Below are 16,187 nucleotides of genomic sequence, written 5' to 3' on the forward strand. Positions count from 1 at the left end.
GTGTTTAAAAGGAGACTGGATGAGGCACTTAGCCCCATGGTTTAGTTAATTAGAAGGGTTAGGTGATAGGTTGGACTCAGTGATATCAGAGGTCTTTTCCAACCTGGTTGATTCTGTGCTTTTGAGATTGATAAGGAGATGGAAGCTGAGGGTGGGGGAGGGTTGGAGAGGAGAAAGAATAGGAAAGGGGGAGGCATGGAGAGGGAAAGGGAGCTGAAGATAGGAGAGGATTGAAGAGGAAAAATGGGAGAGAGTTGGGAAGAAGAAGAATGGGAGGGGGATGGAAAGACAATGGGAGATGAAGATGGGAGAGTATTGAGGAGGAGGAAGAATGGGAGAGGGGGAGGGATGGAGAAGGGCTGGGAGCTGAAAATGGGAGAGGGCTGAGGAGGAGGAGGATGAATGGGAGCGGGGGAGGGCTCGGGCTGTGCCCGGGGCGGGGGCAGCAGAGCGGGGCCGGTCCCGGTGCTGTCCCCGCCCCGCTCCGCAGTGCTGCCTCCGGAGCTGCTGCGCCGAGCCCAGCCCAGCGCGGGGGGACAGCCCGGGGCTGCCGCGGCCCCCGGCCTGGCCAGACCCCGGACCAGGTAAGAGGGGTCGGGGGTGTGCGTGTGTTTAGGCGGGTCGGGGTCCCCCGCGGCTCTGGAGCCGGCAATGGGAGCAGGGAGGTCAGGTCGGGGACGCCTCAGGGCTCCTTTCCTCCCGTCTGAGCAGGGGCAGAACGGCGGCGGGCAGGGGGACCCCGCTCTAGGGGGAGCACATCCAGGGGTACTCGGCAAAAAGAGCTGCCCGACTGGGGAAACTTGGATCGTCCTGGCTGTGTGTAGGGGGGTAGCTCACCCCCCCACACTCCTGCCCGTGGCTCCTGGCTGGGGAGAGTGGCCAGAGCTGGCACCGGGGGGTCCTTGAGGCTGGCAGCGTCCCCGCGGTGTGTGGCTGCAGGTTGAGGGTTGCTCTGGGTGTTGCTTTGCCGCTTGGTTGTGCTCAGGCAACTTTGATGCGTGCTGGGGGCTTAAACCCTTCAAATTGTGCCTTGTCCCTGGTCCCGCTGTATGAGCAGGGAGCTCATCCTTGGCCATCTGGCTGTGCTGGGATGCAGGGAGCAGCCCGGTCCTGGAGCACAGAGTGTACTGTTAGGGTGCTTTTGGCTTTTCTGCCCCCCAAGTTAGGGGTCGGGACGGGCATCACTGCCCAGCTCAGACACCTTTAGCAGTTGCCTTTACCGCCCCTTTCCCAGGACTGACCAAAGTAGCATTAAAAAGCAGTTAGGAATCATAGCCTGATACCTCCTGGAAGCAAACCCAGCCAGCTCAGACAATAGGCTGCAACCTCCGGGGTTGCTCCAGAGAAGGGACCTGATCATCTTGCTGGGCTCCTTCTATTAATTCAGGTTGCAGTTATAAACTGGAGCAGCAATTTGTCGTTGAGCTTCTTCATTTTCGCTGCTGAAAGGGCTCAGAGCAGGGAGGGTGGCTGCCTGCAGCGTGGCTCTGCTTTGAGCTCGGTCCATCCTACACCATCCCCAGGATGTAAAAAGTCTGTGTGGATCAAGCTGGTATCCCACCACCCCTCCCCACCTCCTAGGAGGCTGCAATTCAAAGATTAAAAAAAGAAAAGAAGAGAAAAGAGATAATTCAGGGCTCCAAAATGCAGCCAGTTGGCTCCAGGGATGCAAAGATGATAACAGATGAACAATTTGCTTTAATTACTGGTATCAAAAGCCCAGGCTGCAGCTTAGCCTGGAAATAAATATGGTTAATGTTGTGATACTGGGCTTTGTTTGATGATGCATCATTCATCTGGTTGGGATTTAGCGAGCTGTGAGCTTTGTGCTCAAGGGGCTGACTCAGGAGATGTGGCCAAGCCTTCCGGAGGGATCGGCTCGGGGTGTGTGGAGCTGTGGGGCTGAGCCGCACGGGCTGGGGTTGGGAGTTGTTGGGGTATCCACCGGGGGCCTTGCTGGACATGCCCTCCATCCCCCTCCCCTCACCCCCCGGAGATAGGGGTTGTGTTGGATGGGTGATGCTCGCCTGCAGCAGCCCTGCAGCCGGGTGAGCGCTGGGGCAGAGCTGTGCCACATCCAGGAGATGCGGTGGGAGATGTTCCCATCGGGGCTGTGTGGGGGCTGTGAGATGGACTTCCAGTGAAGCCCCTCTGCACCCCCCAAAGAGCATCCCACCGGGGTGCAAGCACCGTCCCCTGCTTGGCGCTGGCTCCAGCTTTCTCCTCCTTCCCAGGCTTGCATTTGCAGTGCCCTGGCTCCCGAGGAGAGCTGAAACGTGTGCCCAACGTGGCAAAAGCGCCTCTTTGTTTGGTGTGTGGAGCACCCTTTGCGGCGAGGGTGAAGCCCAGGAGTCCGCTGCAGGACTCTGCTGCACCTCTGTGGCCGTGTGGGTCTGTGTGTGCTGGTGTTCAGCATTCCCTGGTTTTGGAAAGGGCGAGGGGAGTAAAACTGAGGAAGGACAAAGGGACTTACAGCTCTGGAAGCTCTTTTTTGTGCCTTAAGTTTTGAGGCACTTCCTCTAGGAGCTGAAGAGGAGATGGTCCTCCCTGCCCGCAGCAGGTCCTGGGGGCTGTGGTAGCAGCGACTCTGAGTGCTGCTGGTGGCCCCAGCCTGGTGCCCTCCTCCCGCCCGCAGACATGTCACTGCAGTCGCTGCCAATTAGTGATAACGGGTAATGAATCATTCCAGGTGGTCCCAGTGAGCACTCTGTGCATGGAGAAGGGTTCTGCTCCCAGTGCCCCTGTGGCCAGCCTGATTAAGTTCCCCAATCTCATTAAGCTGAGGCTGGGGTGAATGGTTTATAAGGTTCGTGTGCTGGAAGATGCTCAGGCTCCATCCCGATGCTGCTGCTACCTGCATGTGTCTGAGCAGCATCGCTCTCCTGCAGCCTCAGGAGGTGGATATGGGCTCTGCAGTTTGGGCACGAAGGGCATGAAACCAGACACTTAACGAGGGGGTGTGAGGAGAGAAAGGAGATGCCTTTAGCAACTGTGTAAGCTGGGAGCATCTCTCAGGCTGGTGCCGATGCTGAGCTGGGTGACTGCGTGCTCCTCATTGACGTTACCTGTAACTGAGCTCTTGGACAGGGTTGGGCTGTGGTGTTGAGGGGACCTCCTCCTGTTTCGAGGTGCCTGGCTCCGTGTGGCTCCTCTGGTCCCTGCTGGGCTTCTCTGCTGCCCCCCAAGGAGAATGGGTTTGCAGCACTGAGCATCCTGCACTCAGGGTGTTGGTCTGAGGATGGTGCATGTGGCCACCCCCAGCTGTCACTCCTGCAACACAGCTTGGCACTGTGGTCCTTGACTACTGCTGGGATGTCCTGTGGGGACTGTCTCCTCCAAGCATGCTTCTCATCTCCAGGTTGGCAGGTAATTCCCAACCTTTTCCCACCCCTGCTATTGTGTGAGGCTCCTTGTGTCAGCTTTAAGCAACCTGGCCTGGCAGGAGGTGCCCACAGCAGGGGACTGGACCTAGAGAATCTTTAAGGTCCCTTCCAACTCAAGCCATTCTTTGATTCCGTGGGGCTGGTTCGTGCTGGTGGCATTGGCCATGTGTCTTATCCCTGGTGCTGTGCTGGGGTGGGATTGATGTGCCAGCTGGGATCATTGTGCCAGCTTGGATCAGTGTTCCAGGTAGGCCTGGTGTGGCCAGGGTGGGATTGGTGTTCCAGGTGGGATCGGTGTGCCAGGTGGGTGCAGCAATCTGTTGCTAAGCAGCCTTTGGAGCAGCTCTACCATGACAAGAGGAGTGATGGCAATGCTGCTGCTGCAGCTCCGGGTAGGTTTGGGATGCACTCAGGTATCACCCAGTTGAAGACTCCCTCCCAATCTCCAGCAGCCAGGGGTAAGTTGTATAAATGCAGAACTGATTTGGTTTGGGTTTTTTTTTCCACCATTGTCTTTTCCTGCAATTAATCAAGGGGAGTAAATCCTTGTGACAGCATCATAACAGTGTTTGGTTTGTGAAGGAGCTGCTGGAGGAAATGTCAACGTGCTGCTTAAATAAAACTGACTGTGTGCTGCTCTCCGCTGCCTTGGGATGGATCTTTGTCAGGAGAGTGGCAGGGAGCTGGGAACTGAGGAGGAGGGGAAGGGAAAAAAGGCATCTCTCAGCACCTTGTGTGGATTTAAAAGGCAGGAAAGCTGTTGGTCAAACCAAAGGCATGGGCCTTCAGCAGGGCTTCCAGCCCGTTTGCTCTGGCATGTGGTGGGGTTTAGCTGCAGGGCAGCAGAGGCAGGAGTAGACCCGTGGGGTCCTATGTGCTGGCATGTGGTGACCCCATCCTGATGTGCCATGGGTACTGTGGGCAAGGTGGACTTGTAGGGGCAGCCATAGGACTGGGGACACCAGAGGATGGTCAGGACTTCAGTTGCTTTGCATTTTGTGTACACTCTGCTGTATGGATCAGAGTCATCTGTGGACTGTGACCATCACCAGTGGGGCCACATTTAGCCTCAATTAACCAACCAGTGCCAGGCTGGTCCTGGATGTTGTGGGGCTGCTGTTCCCTCTAAGGCTTGTGGCTAAAGCTGAAGGGTGCAATGACTAAAGGATGCAACAACCCCAGGTGTAGGTCTTGCTGGCTGTGGGCCATTGCTGAAAGCTGGATTCCAGCACCCCTAGCCCTCGCTTTGCTGCAGCATCTTTGAATGGCTCAGCATCTTCAGGTCCCATTGCACCTTGCGCCACAGCAGCATTGCTGGGTGGTTGGGGTGCTCAGGTCCTCACATGCTGCCACAGTTGTGGGTCCCTCAGTGCTGCACAGGCTGACTGCCCTGCTGTCCTTTGTCCTGTTGCCAGCCTCGCCTGGGCGCTCGTGGGCAGCTCCAGGCCAAGCAGCTCCGGTTTGCCACTTCCACGCACTTCTGCCAGCTGAGCTCTGCCTCTTCTTTCTTTTTTTGAAGGCAAGTCTCAAACGTGGGCTGTTTCCTGAAGCTCCATCCGTGAAGCAGCTTGCCCAGTTTTGCCTGAACTTTCTAAAGCAATTTGCATCTAAGAAAAGCCAAAGCCCAGGCCCTGGCTGCCCAGGAATTGAGGGAATTCAGTGCACAGCACCCTCCAGAGCTGGGCTTCCCCCATGCCTCCCTGTCTGTTCCACTGATGGTTTTGCAGCATTACACAGCAGCTTTTTTGGGGGCCATTTAAACCTCCCCCACCCCAGCCTCTGCAGGTCAATCCAGTAGCACCAAATCCTGCTGTCTTGGAGGGCAGTGAGCGCCCTGCTGTTGGCTTGGCCATCTCTGCATGGCCCCTGGAGCTGTGCCATGGGGGATGCTGTGGGGTGTGCATGGGAAAATGTTCTTCTGGAGTAAGAGGAGCCTGGGTGGTGTGAGATGCTTGGAGCAGAGCTGGCTGTGGGCTGCAGTGTCTCTGGTTCTTTGGTACTGGCTTGCCCAAGCAGGTGGTGGAGGCCCCACCCCTGGAGGTGTTTAAGAGTGGCGAGGATGCAGTGCTGAGAGCCATGGTTTGGTCAACACTTGGCAGTGTTAGGCTGGTGGTTGGGTTTTATGATCTTGAAGGCCTTTTCCAGTCTAGGCAGTTCTGTGATTCTGTGGTCTGGTTGGGACCCAGAGTCCCCTGTGGCTTGCACAGCTTTCCCAGTTGCTAGGCACCCAGGAGGCACATGGGGCCTGGCACAGGATCTGGCCCTGAGGAGCTTGTGAGTTGGTGGCAGATGTCACCACTAGCTGGGAGAGAGATAAAAATGGTGTTTGGGGATGTGTCTGTGCTATTCGGGGAGGCACTGTTCCCATCCTGCAGCTGCTGGCACATCCTGACTTCTGCTCAGCCTCAGTGGTTCTCACTGGGACCTTGTCACCCCAAAATACTCACCTGGAGTGAGGCCCATCAGGCAATGCCATCCTTGTGCTTTATTTTCCCCTTCCCATCCCAACCAGCCAGCTAGGGAGTGTCAATCATAGAACAGCTTGGGTTGAAAGGGACCTTAAAGATCATCTAGTTCCAAACCCCCTGACACAGACAGGGGACACCTCCTACTAGACCAAATTGCCCAAGACCCCAACCAACCTGGTGTTAAACACCTCCAGGGAGGGGGCATCCATAACCTCCCTGGGCAATCAGCAATTAGCTGCCGTGCCCAGACTGGCTTTGGAGCTAGTGTGGAAACCTCCACATCCTGATGAGAAGGGTGGTGCTTGGATCCATCTGAGTTCAGAACCTCCCGTTTGGTGGTGACATGCAGGAGTCATCTCTGACTTGGCACCTGAGCAGCAGCTTTTGGGTGGTTGCTTTGGGGTCTGGCTGATGCTCTGTCTGCAAGCCGGGTGAATGGCCGGGCTCTAAAATCTGCCTTTTCAAACCCAGATTAATTGTGTTAGGGCTTTGTCAATGCAAAAATTACCTCATCATTGGCACTGGCAGGTGGTGGAGAGCAGCAGACTTATTCAATATTTAAGAAAGCTGCATTGCAGAGCTGAGGAGGCTGGAGAAATAGGTTGCCTGTGTCAGTGTCTTTGCTGGTGGAGCCGATCTCTGCAGGCACCGCCAAGTGTGAAGTGTGGAGCTCACCACCAAACCCTGATTCTCACATCAGGAGCCTTCAAAATACTCAGTTTTCTGCCTCAAGATGTTACTTCCAGATGGCTAAGCCAGCGTGTCTGGCAGCTCAGTGATGGGATCTCTTTGCAGGTGCCCAGCTAGTCCTCCCAATGTGGGTGCCTCTGGTGGCTTTGGGTCCTGCGCTGGGCACCTGCTGCCCCATGTCCCTCCCACTGTCCTGCTGGTAGAGCACCTGGGTAAAATGACTCTTTGTTCACAACAACCCCATGCAGAGATACAGGCTGGGGTCGGAGTGGCTGGAGAGCAGCCAGACAGAGAGGGATCTGGGGGTGCTGATTGATACCCACCTGAACATGAGCCAGCAGTGTGCCCACGTGGCCAAGAGAGCCAGTGGCATCCTGGCCTGCATCAGCAATGGTGTGGTCAGCAGGAGCAGGGAGGTCATTCTGCCCCTGTACTCTGCACTGGTTAGACCACACCTTGAGTGCTGTGTTCAGTTCTGGGCCCCCCAGTTTAGGAGGGACATTGAGATGCTTGAGCATGTCCAGAGAAGGGCGATGAGGCTGGGGAGAGGCCTTGAGCACAGCCCTATGAGGAGAGGCTGAGGGAGCTGGGATTGGTTAGCCTGGAGAAGAGGAGGCTCAGGGGAGAGCTCATTGCTGTCTACAACTACCTGAGGGGTGGTTGTGGCCAGGAGGAGGTTGCTCTCTTCTCTCAGGTGGCCAGCACCAGAACGAGAGCACACAGCCTCAAGCTACACCAGGGGAAATTTAGGCTGGAGGTGAGGAGAAAGTTCTTCCCTGAGAGAGTCATTGGACACTGGAATGGGCTGCCCGGGGAGGTGGTGGAGTCGCCGTCCCTGGAGCTGTTCAAGGCAGGATTGGACGTGGCACTTGGTGCCATGGTCTGGCCTTGAGCTCTGTGGTAAAGGGTTGGGCTTGATGATCTGTGAGGTCTCTTCCAAGCCTGATGACACTGTGTGATACTGTGTGATACTGTAATATGGTTAGATGGTCAAGGTCCCACTTTATTTCCGTGTACAGTGAGTTACATGCTTTCTTGCAAGAGGCATGCTCCACCAAGATTAGTTACATATAGAGGGTACAGGGTTACATGTAAGACATGGATAGGGTAATATACCATAACAATCTGAGGGTCAGCCTCTGGGGCTGGCTAACTCTGCCCACATGCAGCTGGCACTCCACCCCCTGCAGGTGGGGGGTGCTACAGAGCCTGGTATCTTCACTCCCAAGATGGACCCAAGGACACGAGCTGCTCATGTTTATCATTTCATGTCCTGTTGGCAAGAAATTCTCCCACACTGTCCATGGGGCTTTCCCATGGAGCTTTTCCACGGGGCTTTTCCATGGGCCTTCCACTGCCTTTTGCTGCGCCAAGGCTGCAAGAGGGACCTGCTGCATCTGCCTAACGCTGGGTGCTGGCGATGCGCCTGCGAGCTGGCACATCCCGGCTGGGCGCCAGCGAGCTCTGCGCGCGGGACGGGAGCGCCGTCGGCCCGGGGAGAGGCAGAGCGCGGCAGGGGAGGCCTTCGCCTCCCTTTCGGCCAGGGCAGGGCCAGCTCGGTGGGTTCTGTCACACAGAAGTAATGCAGCGGCGTGACCAGAGTCATGTGGCTCTTCCTTAAGGCCAGAAATCAAGACCTTGCTTCTATTCCTGGCTCTGCCCAGGCCGCACCGCGCTGCTGCCGGCGGGGAGCTGCCACCTCCTTCCCTCCTGCTTGGGGAACCTCGAGCAGCCAGCCTGGGGATGAGATGATGAAGAGATGAGGGGAAGCAGATCTTGGGACCTTTTCTTTTTGGGGCCAGCCAAACCCTGGTAGGTCTTGGCATCTTGCTGGGCTGGGATGTTTCCATTTCATTAACTAAACGCTGCTGCATCCCATCGATCTCAACTTGGATCGCCACATCCTTTCATCCCAGCAAGGATTTGGCAGCAGGGAGAGGGGAAAAAAACCAACAGCAACAAAACTCCACCGTGAGCTGTTGTTTTGTTCTTTGCTGTGTGCTAAAAATGCAGGAAGAAGCATTAGGACAAGGAAGAGTAGTTGCTGGAAGTAATGCAAAGTAGATCTTCAAAATCTATTATTTATAGGCAGAGGGAAAGGCTTTGAGTATTCCTCCCGGAGCCGCCCCCGGGCTCAGCTCCATCCACAACGAAGTGAAACACCAGCGGCCAGAAAGTTCTAGCTGGGGAAGGAGTTGTCCTCCTCAGCTGAAGGGCTGCTGGTCGACCTACCCTCTTCACTAGGGAAAAACAGAGGTTTTCCCCTGCTCTTCCCTCAGTTGCTGCTTCTCTTCTCAGCTGCTGCCCCTCTTCTTCTCTCCCCACCAGCTGCTGCCCCTCTTCTCTCCCCACCAGCTGCTGCCCCTCTTCTTCTCTCCCCACCAGCTGCTGCCCCTCTTCTCTCCCCACCAGCTGCTGCCCCTCTTCTCTCCCCACCAGCTGCTGCCCCTCTTCTTCTCTCCCCACCAGCTGCTGCCCCTCTTCTCTCCCCACCAGTTGCTACCCCTCTTCTTCTCTCCCCACCAGCTGCTGCCCCTCTTCTTTCCCCACCAGCTGCTACCCCTCTTCTTTTCTCCCCACTAACTGCTGCCCTTCTTATTATTGCCCTCCTACCTGCTGCTCCTCTTCTCCCCCTGCTAGTTGCTTCTCTTCTTCATTTGCTTTCCTGCACTAGTTGCTGCTCTTCATCTTCCCCTGCTAATTACTGCTCTGGTGGGACACTGGAACATGTTGCCCAGGGAAGTTGTGGGTGTCTCATCCCTGGAAGTGCTTAAGACCAGGCTAGATGAGGCACTGAGCAGCGTGCTTGACTGGGAGGTGCCCCTGCCCATGATCTTTAAGGTCCCTTCCAACTCAAAGCCATTGCATGATTCTTTCCCCCAGTTTCTCTTTCCCCCCAATGACCTTGGACAAGCTCTTGATCCATCCACATCTCCCCATAAGCAGATGCTGGTGGCACAGCACTGCCCTTCTTCCGGGGACATCCCATTAAATCCATGGCCAGCCCTGTAAGACCCCCTCCATTCCCTATATTCCTGGCAGGAGTTTGGTGCTGCAGTGCAGATGGTGGAGGTGACGATGGGGACTTCAACGAACAGTTTGCTTATTTAACTGACCTTGTCAATCAGAACCTTCTGGTTTGGCACAGGCACAGTCGCTGTAGGAGACCAGCAGAGCACTAATTACCCCACAGGCTTCCCTTCTTTCTGTGTATTGAAATAAATGAATGCATTTTGGGAAGTGAGCAGTGAAGCAAAGGGGAGCCTCAAGTCTCTGCTGACTCTTCTGGGAGCGAGCGGCGGAGAAACCTCTGCACTGTTGCAGAGCAGAAAGAGGAAGATGAGGATTAAATTTACTTCTTTTCTTTTCTAGGCAAGTTGCAATTTTACTTTTCATGACTCCTGTGGTTTCACTGGGATGGTTTTCCAGCTCCTATTTTTCATCATCATCATCACCATCTCCTGGGGACAACCTCTCCGATGTCTCTGATAGAGTTTTGCCAGGAGCTGGAGGTTCTTTGTGCCTTGCCAAGGATCTTTCCCCAGTGCCTCTGTTAGAGCTCTGCTGGGAGTTGGAAGGGTTTTGTGCCCCTGTCCACGGGGGCTGCTTTGTGCCCCTGCCAAGGTGCATTTGCCTGGTTTGGGCTGAGTTCAGATCCTGCTGGGACCCGCTGGCACCTCTGGGATGCCGGCTTCAGTCCTGCAACCCAGGGAGATGTGGGTGGCTAAGGTGGGGAGGAATCTGAGGCAACATCTTCCCTGGACATCACCTTTGGGATGCTGGCTTTGGTCCTGCAACCCAGGGGGATGTGGGTGGCTAAGGTGGGGAGGAATCTGAGGCAACGTCTTCCCTGAAGAGCACCTTTGGGATGCTGGCTTTGGTCCTGCAACCCAGGGAGATGTGGGTGGCTAGGGTGGAGAGGAATCTGAGGCAGTATCTTCCCTGGACATCACCTTTGGGATGCTGGCTTTGGTCCTGCAACCCAGGGGGATGTGGGTGGCTAGGGTGGGGAGGAATCTGAGGCAGCATCTTCCTGGACAGCAGGTTTGGGAGGATGGAGGGTCCTTGTTGGCTGCAGGCTGGGCTCTGCAGAGGGGGTTGGGATTTTGTGTGGGTTTGGTCATGCTGCAGGCAGGAGGAAGTGATTTCAATGCAAGTGCTGCCAGCAATGCAGGCAGGAGTCTGCTGCTGTGGTGGGATCTTACTCAGTGTGTATTGGGAGTGGGTGATCTGGGCAGAGGATGGGCAGGGAGGAAGGCAAAAACCTATGAATGGGAAATAGTTGAGCTTCCAAAACCTTCCTTTGATTTGGCCAGTAGTGATTTGTATCCTTCTCAGTGCCTTAGGTTCTCATCAGTGCTGCAGCTAAGCCAAGCCCTTGGAGGGTGGGATGGGAAGGGATGGGATGGGAAGGGATGGTTTGATGGCCTTTTCTCAGTTATTCCCACCGTGATGACTGTAACAGGAGGCTCAACCTGAGCTTCTCTCTCTGCCACAGGTATCTCCTGGGTGAGGCCATCCAGGGAGCTGCAAGCTGCTCTTGGGGATCATAATCATCCCCAGAGTGGTCCAGGTGTGACAGTGACTTGTGGTGTAACCACAGGCAGGGGCATGTGGCTGGGCAGGAGGATGGATCCTGCCCTGCTCTACCTGTGGTGTTTACCCAGGATGACAGCACTGGTTTGCCCCCAGAATAGGTGATGGGATGGATCAATCTATCCCTGTGCCTTGGATGATGCTGGTCAGCATCAGCTTGGTCTTTGCTGTCATGTCCCCATGGCCATGCAGTGGGGGTGGTGGGAAGAGGGATACAACCCAGAACATTGGAAGAAGCAGCACTCAAGCTGTGAATTCCACATCGGTTTGATCTTTAATAACAGCTGTTGGGTTTGCTGGAAGGAGAAGGGTTTGCAACCTGCTCTGGGTGAGCCTGCTCTAGCAGGGGCATTGGATTAGCTGATCTCCAGAGGTTCCTTCCAACCCCCACCAAGCTGGGATTCTGTGAAGCTCTTTTGGAGATGAGTGGACAGAATATCTTGTGTGGGTTGTGTTGCCACATCCTCCAAAGCCTCTTCTGGTGTCATGGTGCAAAAACTTTGGTGAACAGAACTGCAAAAGGAGAGTTTTGCTCTGGAGGGGATGTGGCCTGGGGGAGGACAAGGAGACCTGCTGGGTTTTGGGCAGAAAGTTTCCTTGTTCATAGGTTTTTGCTCTGATCATGGAAACATCTTCCCTCCCAGCTCTGAAGCCTCATAGTAATTAATGGCAGGTTGGGTGCCTCATTTATCACGTCCAGGCTGAGCATAGCTGCAGTGCCCTCCGGGGAGGGTAGTGGCTGTAGGCTCCTGCATTTTCTGCATGACATCAAGGCAGTGACTGAAGTGACATTCCTGTTCCTCTCCCTGCTCCCACTCCTCTTCATGTCAAAACTAAAGCCCTGCCCAGTATGAATTGATGGTTTGGGGTTTGTTTCCCTACAGCCTGGCTGGAAGCATCGAGTCACCGTCACCAGCATCACTGCTGTCTGAGAGCCTGGGCAGAGGAGCAAAGTGAGTGACCTCCCTAGGGTGCAGAGTCGGTCCCCTGGGCCACCTGTGATGACCAACACGGTAGTGGGTGGCAGCTCTGACCGGTGGATGTGCCCTAGCGACAGGACCATGTCTCTCCGAGCCAGGTGAGAGGAAGGGGCAGGCACTGTGGGGTGCTGCTGGTGCTGGGGGGTGGGAGGTGGTGGGGTCCAGCCACCTTGCTTGTTTCTCTGAGGGCACTGAGTAGTGGGTTTGTGCAGGTTGGATGGGGACATTTTGCCATGTTGCCTCCTAACCCCCCTGAGAAAGGGGGTGAGGACAGACCCCCTGGTGTCCAGGTGGTGCAAAGCATGGGGGACACTCCCGTTTGCAGCTCCCTGCTCCATGCTGCTTTGGGGCAGCAGTGAGGGTCTGTGGAGAGGGACATTGCCTGCAAAGCAGGGAGAGCACAGCTGGCTCTGCCCTTGTCCCTTCTCTCACCAAAGAACTGAGGGACAGGAAGAGCAACGAAGCTGGCAAAGGGCTTGGAGAACAGGTCTGGTGAGGAGCAGCTGAGGGAGCTGGGCTCGTTCAGCCTGGAGAAGAGGAGGCTGAGGGGAGGAACAATTTCTTCCCCAAAATGGTTTGTCAAGGCCTGTCCCAGGCTGCCCAGGGCAGTGGTGGAGTCCCCATCCCATGGAGGGTTTTCAGAGCTGTGTGGATGTGGAGCTGAGGGCGTTGGATTAGTGGTGCCCTGGCAGTGCTGGGGTAACAGCTGAGCTGGATGAGCTCACAGATCTACAACCAAACCCATTCCATGATGCTAATCCTTCTTCCCTCTCTTTCCCTGTGCCTCCCAGCAGCGAGAAGGAGCAGTAAGTATCTCACTTGGGGTTGTTCTGGTTTTGTTTGGTTTGGTTTTCCCTGCTGCTATCTTGAGAGAACCTTGCTCTGGATGAAGGAAAAAAAGGCATTAGTTTGGGGGGGTATTGAGCAGGGTTTTAATGAATTTAAGGTTGAAGACTGAGTCTGCTCAGCCTTGGAGAAGGAAATGACCCAGGAAAGGTCTTTAGAAGTTATGGTACCACCATGTTAGAGCTGCCTGATGCCCAGGATGTGCAACAGGATCTTTGGAACTGGTGTCAGGAGAGGGAAAACTCCCATGTTTGGTGAAGTCTTTGCCAACAACATTAATTCCTTGTGGTCACCACCGTGGTGCTGTAGCTTGCTGGCAAACCTGGTGTGGCATGGCAGAGAGCAGCTGCAAAACTGAGCATGTCCTTGGGTGGCGAATGTGGAATCAATCAGAATAGGTTTGGCAATAGGAGTTTTCCCCACAGCAAACCTCCCCAGAATGGAAACAGAGAGTTCAAGCACAGGGGCTGTTGGCAGGCTGCCTGCTAGGTGGAGTGCTGGACCTGGGCAGACAATGTGTGCTCATGTCCCAGAAAGCAGATCCTATCCCAGGCTGTATCAAAAGAAACGTGGCCAGCACATCAAAGAGGAGGTGTTTCTGCCCCTTCAGTCTGCTCTCTTGAGACCTCACCTAGAGACACAGGTCCATCTCAGGGGTGCTTTGCACAGGAAATACCTTGTCACAGAGTGGCTGAGAGCAGCCAGGCACAGAGGGAGCTGGGGGTGCTGGTAGATAGTAGCTGAACATGAGCCAGCAGTGTGCCCAGGTGGGCAGCAGAGCCAGTGGCATCCTGGGCTGCATCAGGAGCAGTGTGGGCAGCAGGACAAGGGAGGCTCTTCTGCCCCTGTGCTCAGCACTGCTCAGGCCACACCTTGAGTGCTGTGTCCAGTTCTGGGTCCTCCATTCAAGAGAGATGTTGAGGTGCTGGAAGGTGTCCAGAGAAGGGCAGCAAGGCTGGGGAGGGGCCTGGAGCACAGCCCTGTGAGGAGAGGCTGAGGGAGCTGGGGGTGTGCAGCCTGCAGCAGAGGAGGCTCAGGACAGAGCTCATTGCTGTCTGCAGCTGCCTGCAGGGAGGCTGTAGCCAGGTGGGGTTGGGCTCTGCTGCCAGGCAACCAGCAACAGAACAAGGGGACACAGTGTGAAGTTGTGCCAGGGGAGGTCTAGGCTGGATGTTAGGAGGAAGTTGTTGGCAGAGAGAGTGATTGGCACTGGGATGGGCTGCCCAGGGAGGTGGTGGAGTCTCTGTCTGTGGAGGTGTTGAAGCCAAGCCTGGCTGGGGCACTTAGTGCCATGGTCTGGTTGCCTGGCCAGGGCTGGGTGCTAGGTTGGGCTGGATGAGCTTGGAGCTCTCTTCCAACCTGCTTGATTCTATGATTCCTGTTGGAGCTGATCCAAAGGAAGACCACAAAAATTGATCACAGGGCTTCAGTATCTCTGCTGTAAAGAAAGGCTGAGAGAGTTTGTGTTCTTCAGTCTGTAGAAGAGAAGGTTCCAATGAGACATTACTGTGGTCTTTCAGGACCTAAGAAGGGTCTATAAGAGAGAGGGACTATAAGAAACATGGAGGCAATCCCTTTAGCAGAGCCTGTTGCAACAGAACAGGGGTAACAATTCTAAGCTAAAAGAGAAGCTCTCTTTTCCCAAGGGACAAGTGATAGGAGAAGAGGAAATGCCCTCAGGTTGCACCAGGGGAGGTTTATGTTGAGCTTGAGGGGTAATTTCTTCCCCCAAAGGCTCAGGCTGCATGGGGCAGTGGTGAAGTCGCCAACTCTGGAGGGCTCTCGGAGCCGCGGGGGTGCAGTGCCGAGGGCTGTCGTTTGGTGGTGCCCTGGCAGGGCTGGGTTAAGAGTTGGTCTCAATGATCTTAAAGGTCTCTTCCATCCAAAGCCACTCTGTGGGAGCTGCTGATTCCTCCTCCCCGCGCCGGGGAGCTGGCGCCTGGTCACACACAGATGCAGATGTGTGATCTGCAGACGCAGCCCTGGTTCCCCTCTCCCTGCAGGCTCCCAGCGGGCTGGACAGCGCGGGGTGGCCAGCCCGACCGGCAGAGGAAGGGTGAGGAGCTGACAGATGAAGAGAAGGAGATCATCAACCGAGTCATCGCCCGTGCCGAGAAGATGGAGGAGATGGAGCAGGAGCGCATCGGGTAAGCTGCTGCTGGCGCTGGTGGCATCAGCACCACCTCGCTGGTGGGACTGGAGGGAGCTGGAGTCTGGCTGGTGCCCGTGGCTGGGAAGCACTTGGTTGGCTGCGTTCCTGGCCAGCAGCTACTGCAGTGCAGTGTTTCTCCTGAAAGGAGCCTGCGGGGGATCTTCTGGAGCTGCAGCTGGTCCTTGGCCAGGAGGAAGCTGTAAGCAGGGAGGCTGCTGCCCGGCGCGCTGCTGCCGCTCGCTTTGCTGCTGTCTTCTGGACCAAGATTTCAGAGTCTCATCGGTTTTTGCTTTATTTTGGCGGCTCAGAAGGGGTTATTGATAACATCTCATTGTGTGCCCAAGTGCCTGTGAGCGTAGGCAAAGCCAAGGTTCACCAAAAGGTGCTTTGATCTGGGAGCAGAGATGGATCTATCATCCTCTCCAGCTGCATGCTGGATCCTTCCTGCTACCCAGAAATGAGCTGCCTGCGAGGCTGAATGTGGGAGTGATCACAGCTCACAGGATGTCAGGGGCTGGAAGTGATCCAAAGAGATCATCCACTCCAACCCCTCTGCCAGAGCAGGACCATACAATCCAGCTCAGGGCACACAGGAACACATCCAGACAGGCCTTGAAAGGCTCCAGAGAAGAAGACTCCACAACCTCCCTGGGGAGCCTTGCTGTGACCCTTACAGTTATGAAGTTCCCCCCTGTGTTGAGGTGGAACCTCCTGTGCTGCAGCTTCCATCCATTGCTCCTTGTCCTATCCCAGGGAGCACTGAGTAGAGCCTGTCCCCCCCTCCTGACCCCCAGCCCTTGAGTGTTTATAAACATTGATTAAATCCCCTCTCAGTCTTCTCTTCTCCAGACTAAGCAGTCCCAGGTCAGCCTCTCCTCATCATCCTCACAGCCCTCCCTTGAACCCTCCCCAGCAGATCCCTGTCCCTCTTCAACTGGGGAGCCCAAAACTGTACAGCCCCAAGCTGGGACCAACTTCTGAGTGGGCTGCAGGTGCTGGTTCTACCCCAGCCACATCCGTGGGGAGTACCCATGGTCAGTGGTGGGTGCTAGGGCACCCCTGCTGCTGATGT

General features: G+C 55.6%; 1 protein-coding gene across 4 annotated transcripts in view; it reads left to right on the top strand.

The window, feature by feature from the left end:
• Positions 1–442: 442 nt before the first annotated feature.
• Positions 443–16,187, top strand: part of RPH3A (rabphilin 3A) — a 49,900-nt gene continuing 34,155 nt past the window's right edge. The window contains exons 1-4 of one of the 4 annotated variants that reach the window (XM_064169085.1): positions 443–584; positions 12,022–12,215; positions 12,909–12,923; positions 14,967–15,110. In XM_064169085.1, coding sequence (XP_064025155.1) covers positions 12,139–12,215; positions 12,909–12,923; positions 14,967–15,110 — 236 coding nt within the window. In that variant the 5' untranslated portion in view covers positions 443–584; positions 12,022–12,138. The remainder of the gene's footprint in view (positions 585–12,021; positions 12,216–12,908; positions 12,924–14,966; positions 15,111–16,187) is intronic. The other 3 variants (XM_064169086.1, XM_064169088.1, XM_064169087.1) reach the window with 3 other exon arrangements.

This window comes from Pogoniulus pusillus, chromosome 30 (genome assembly GCF_015220805.1).
Source record: "Pogoniulus pusillus isolate bPogPus1 chromosome 30, bPogPus1.pri, whole genome shotgun sequence".
Classification (NCBI taxonomy): domain Eukaryota; kingdom Metazoa; phylum Chordata; class Aves; order Piciformes; family Lybiidae; genus Pogoniulus; species Pogoniulus pusillus.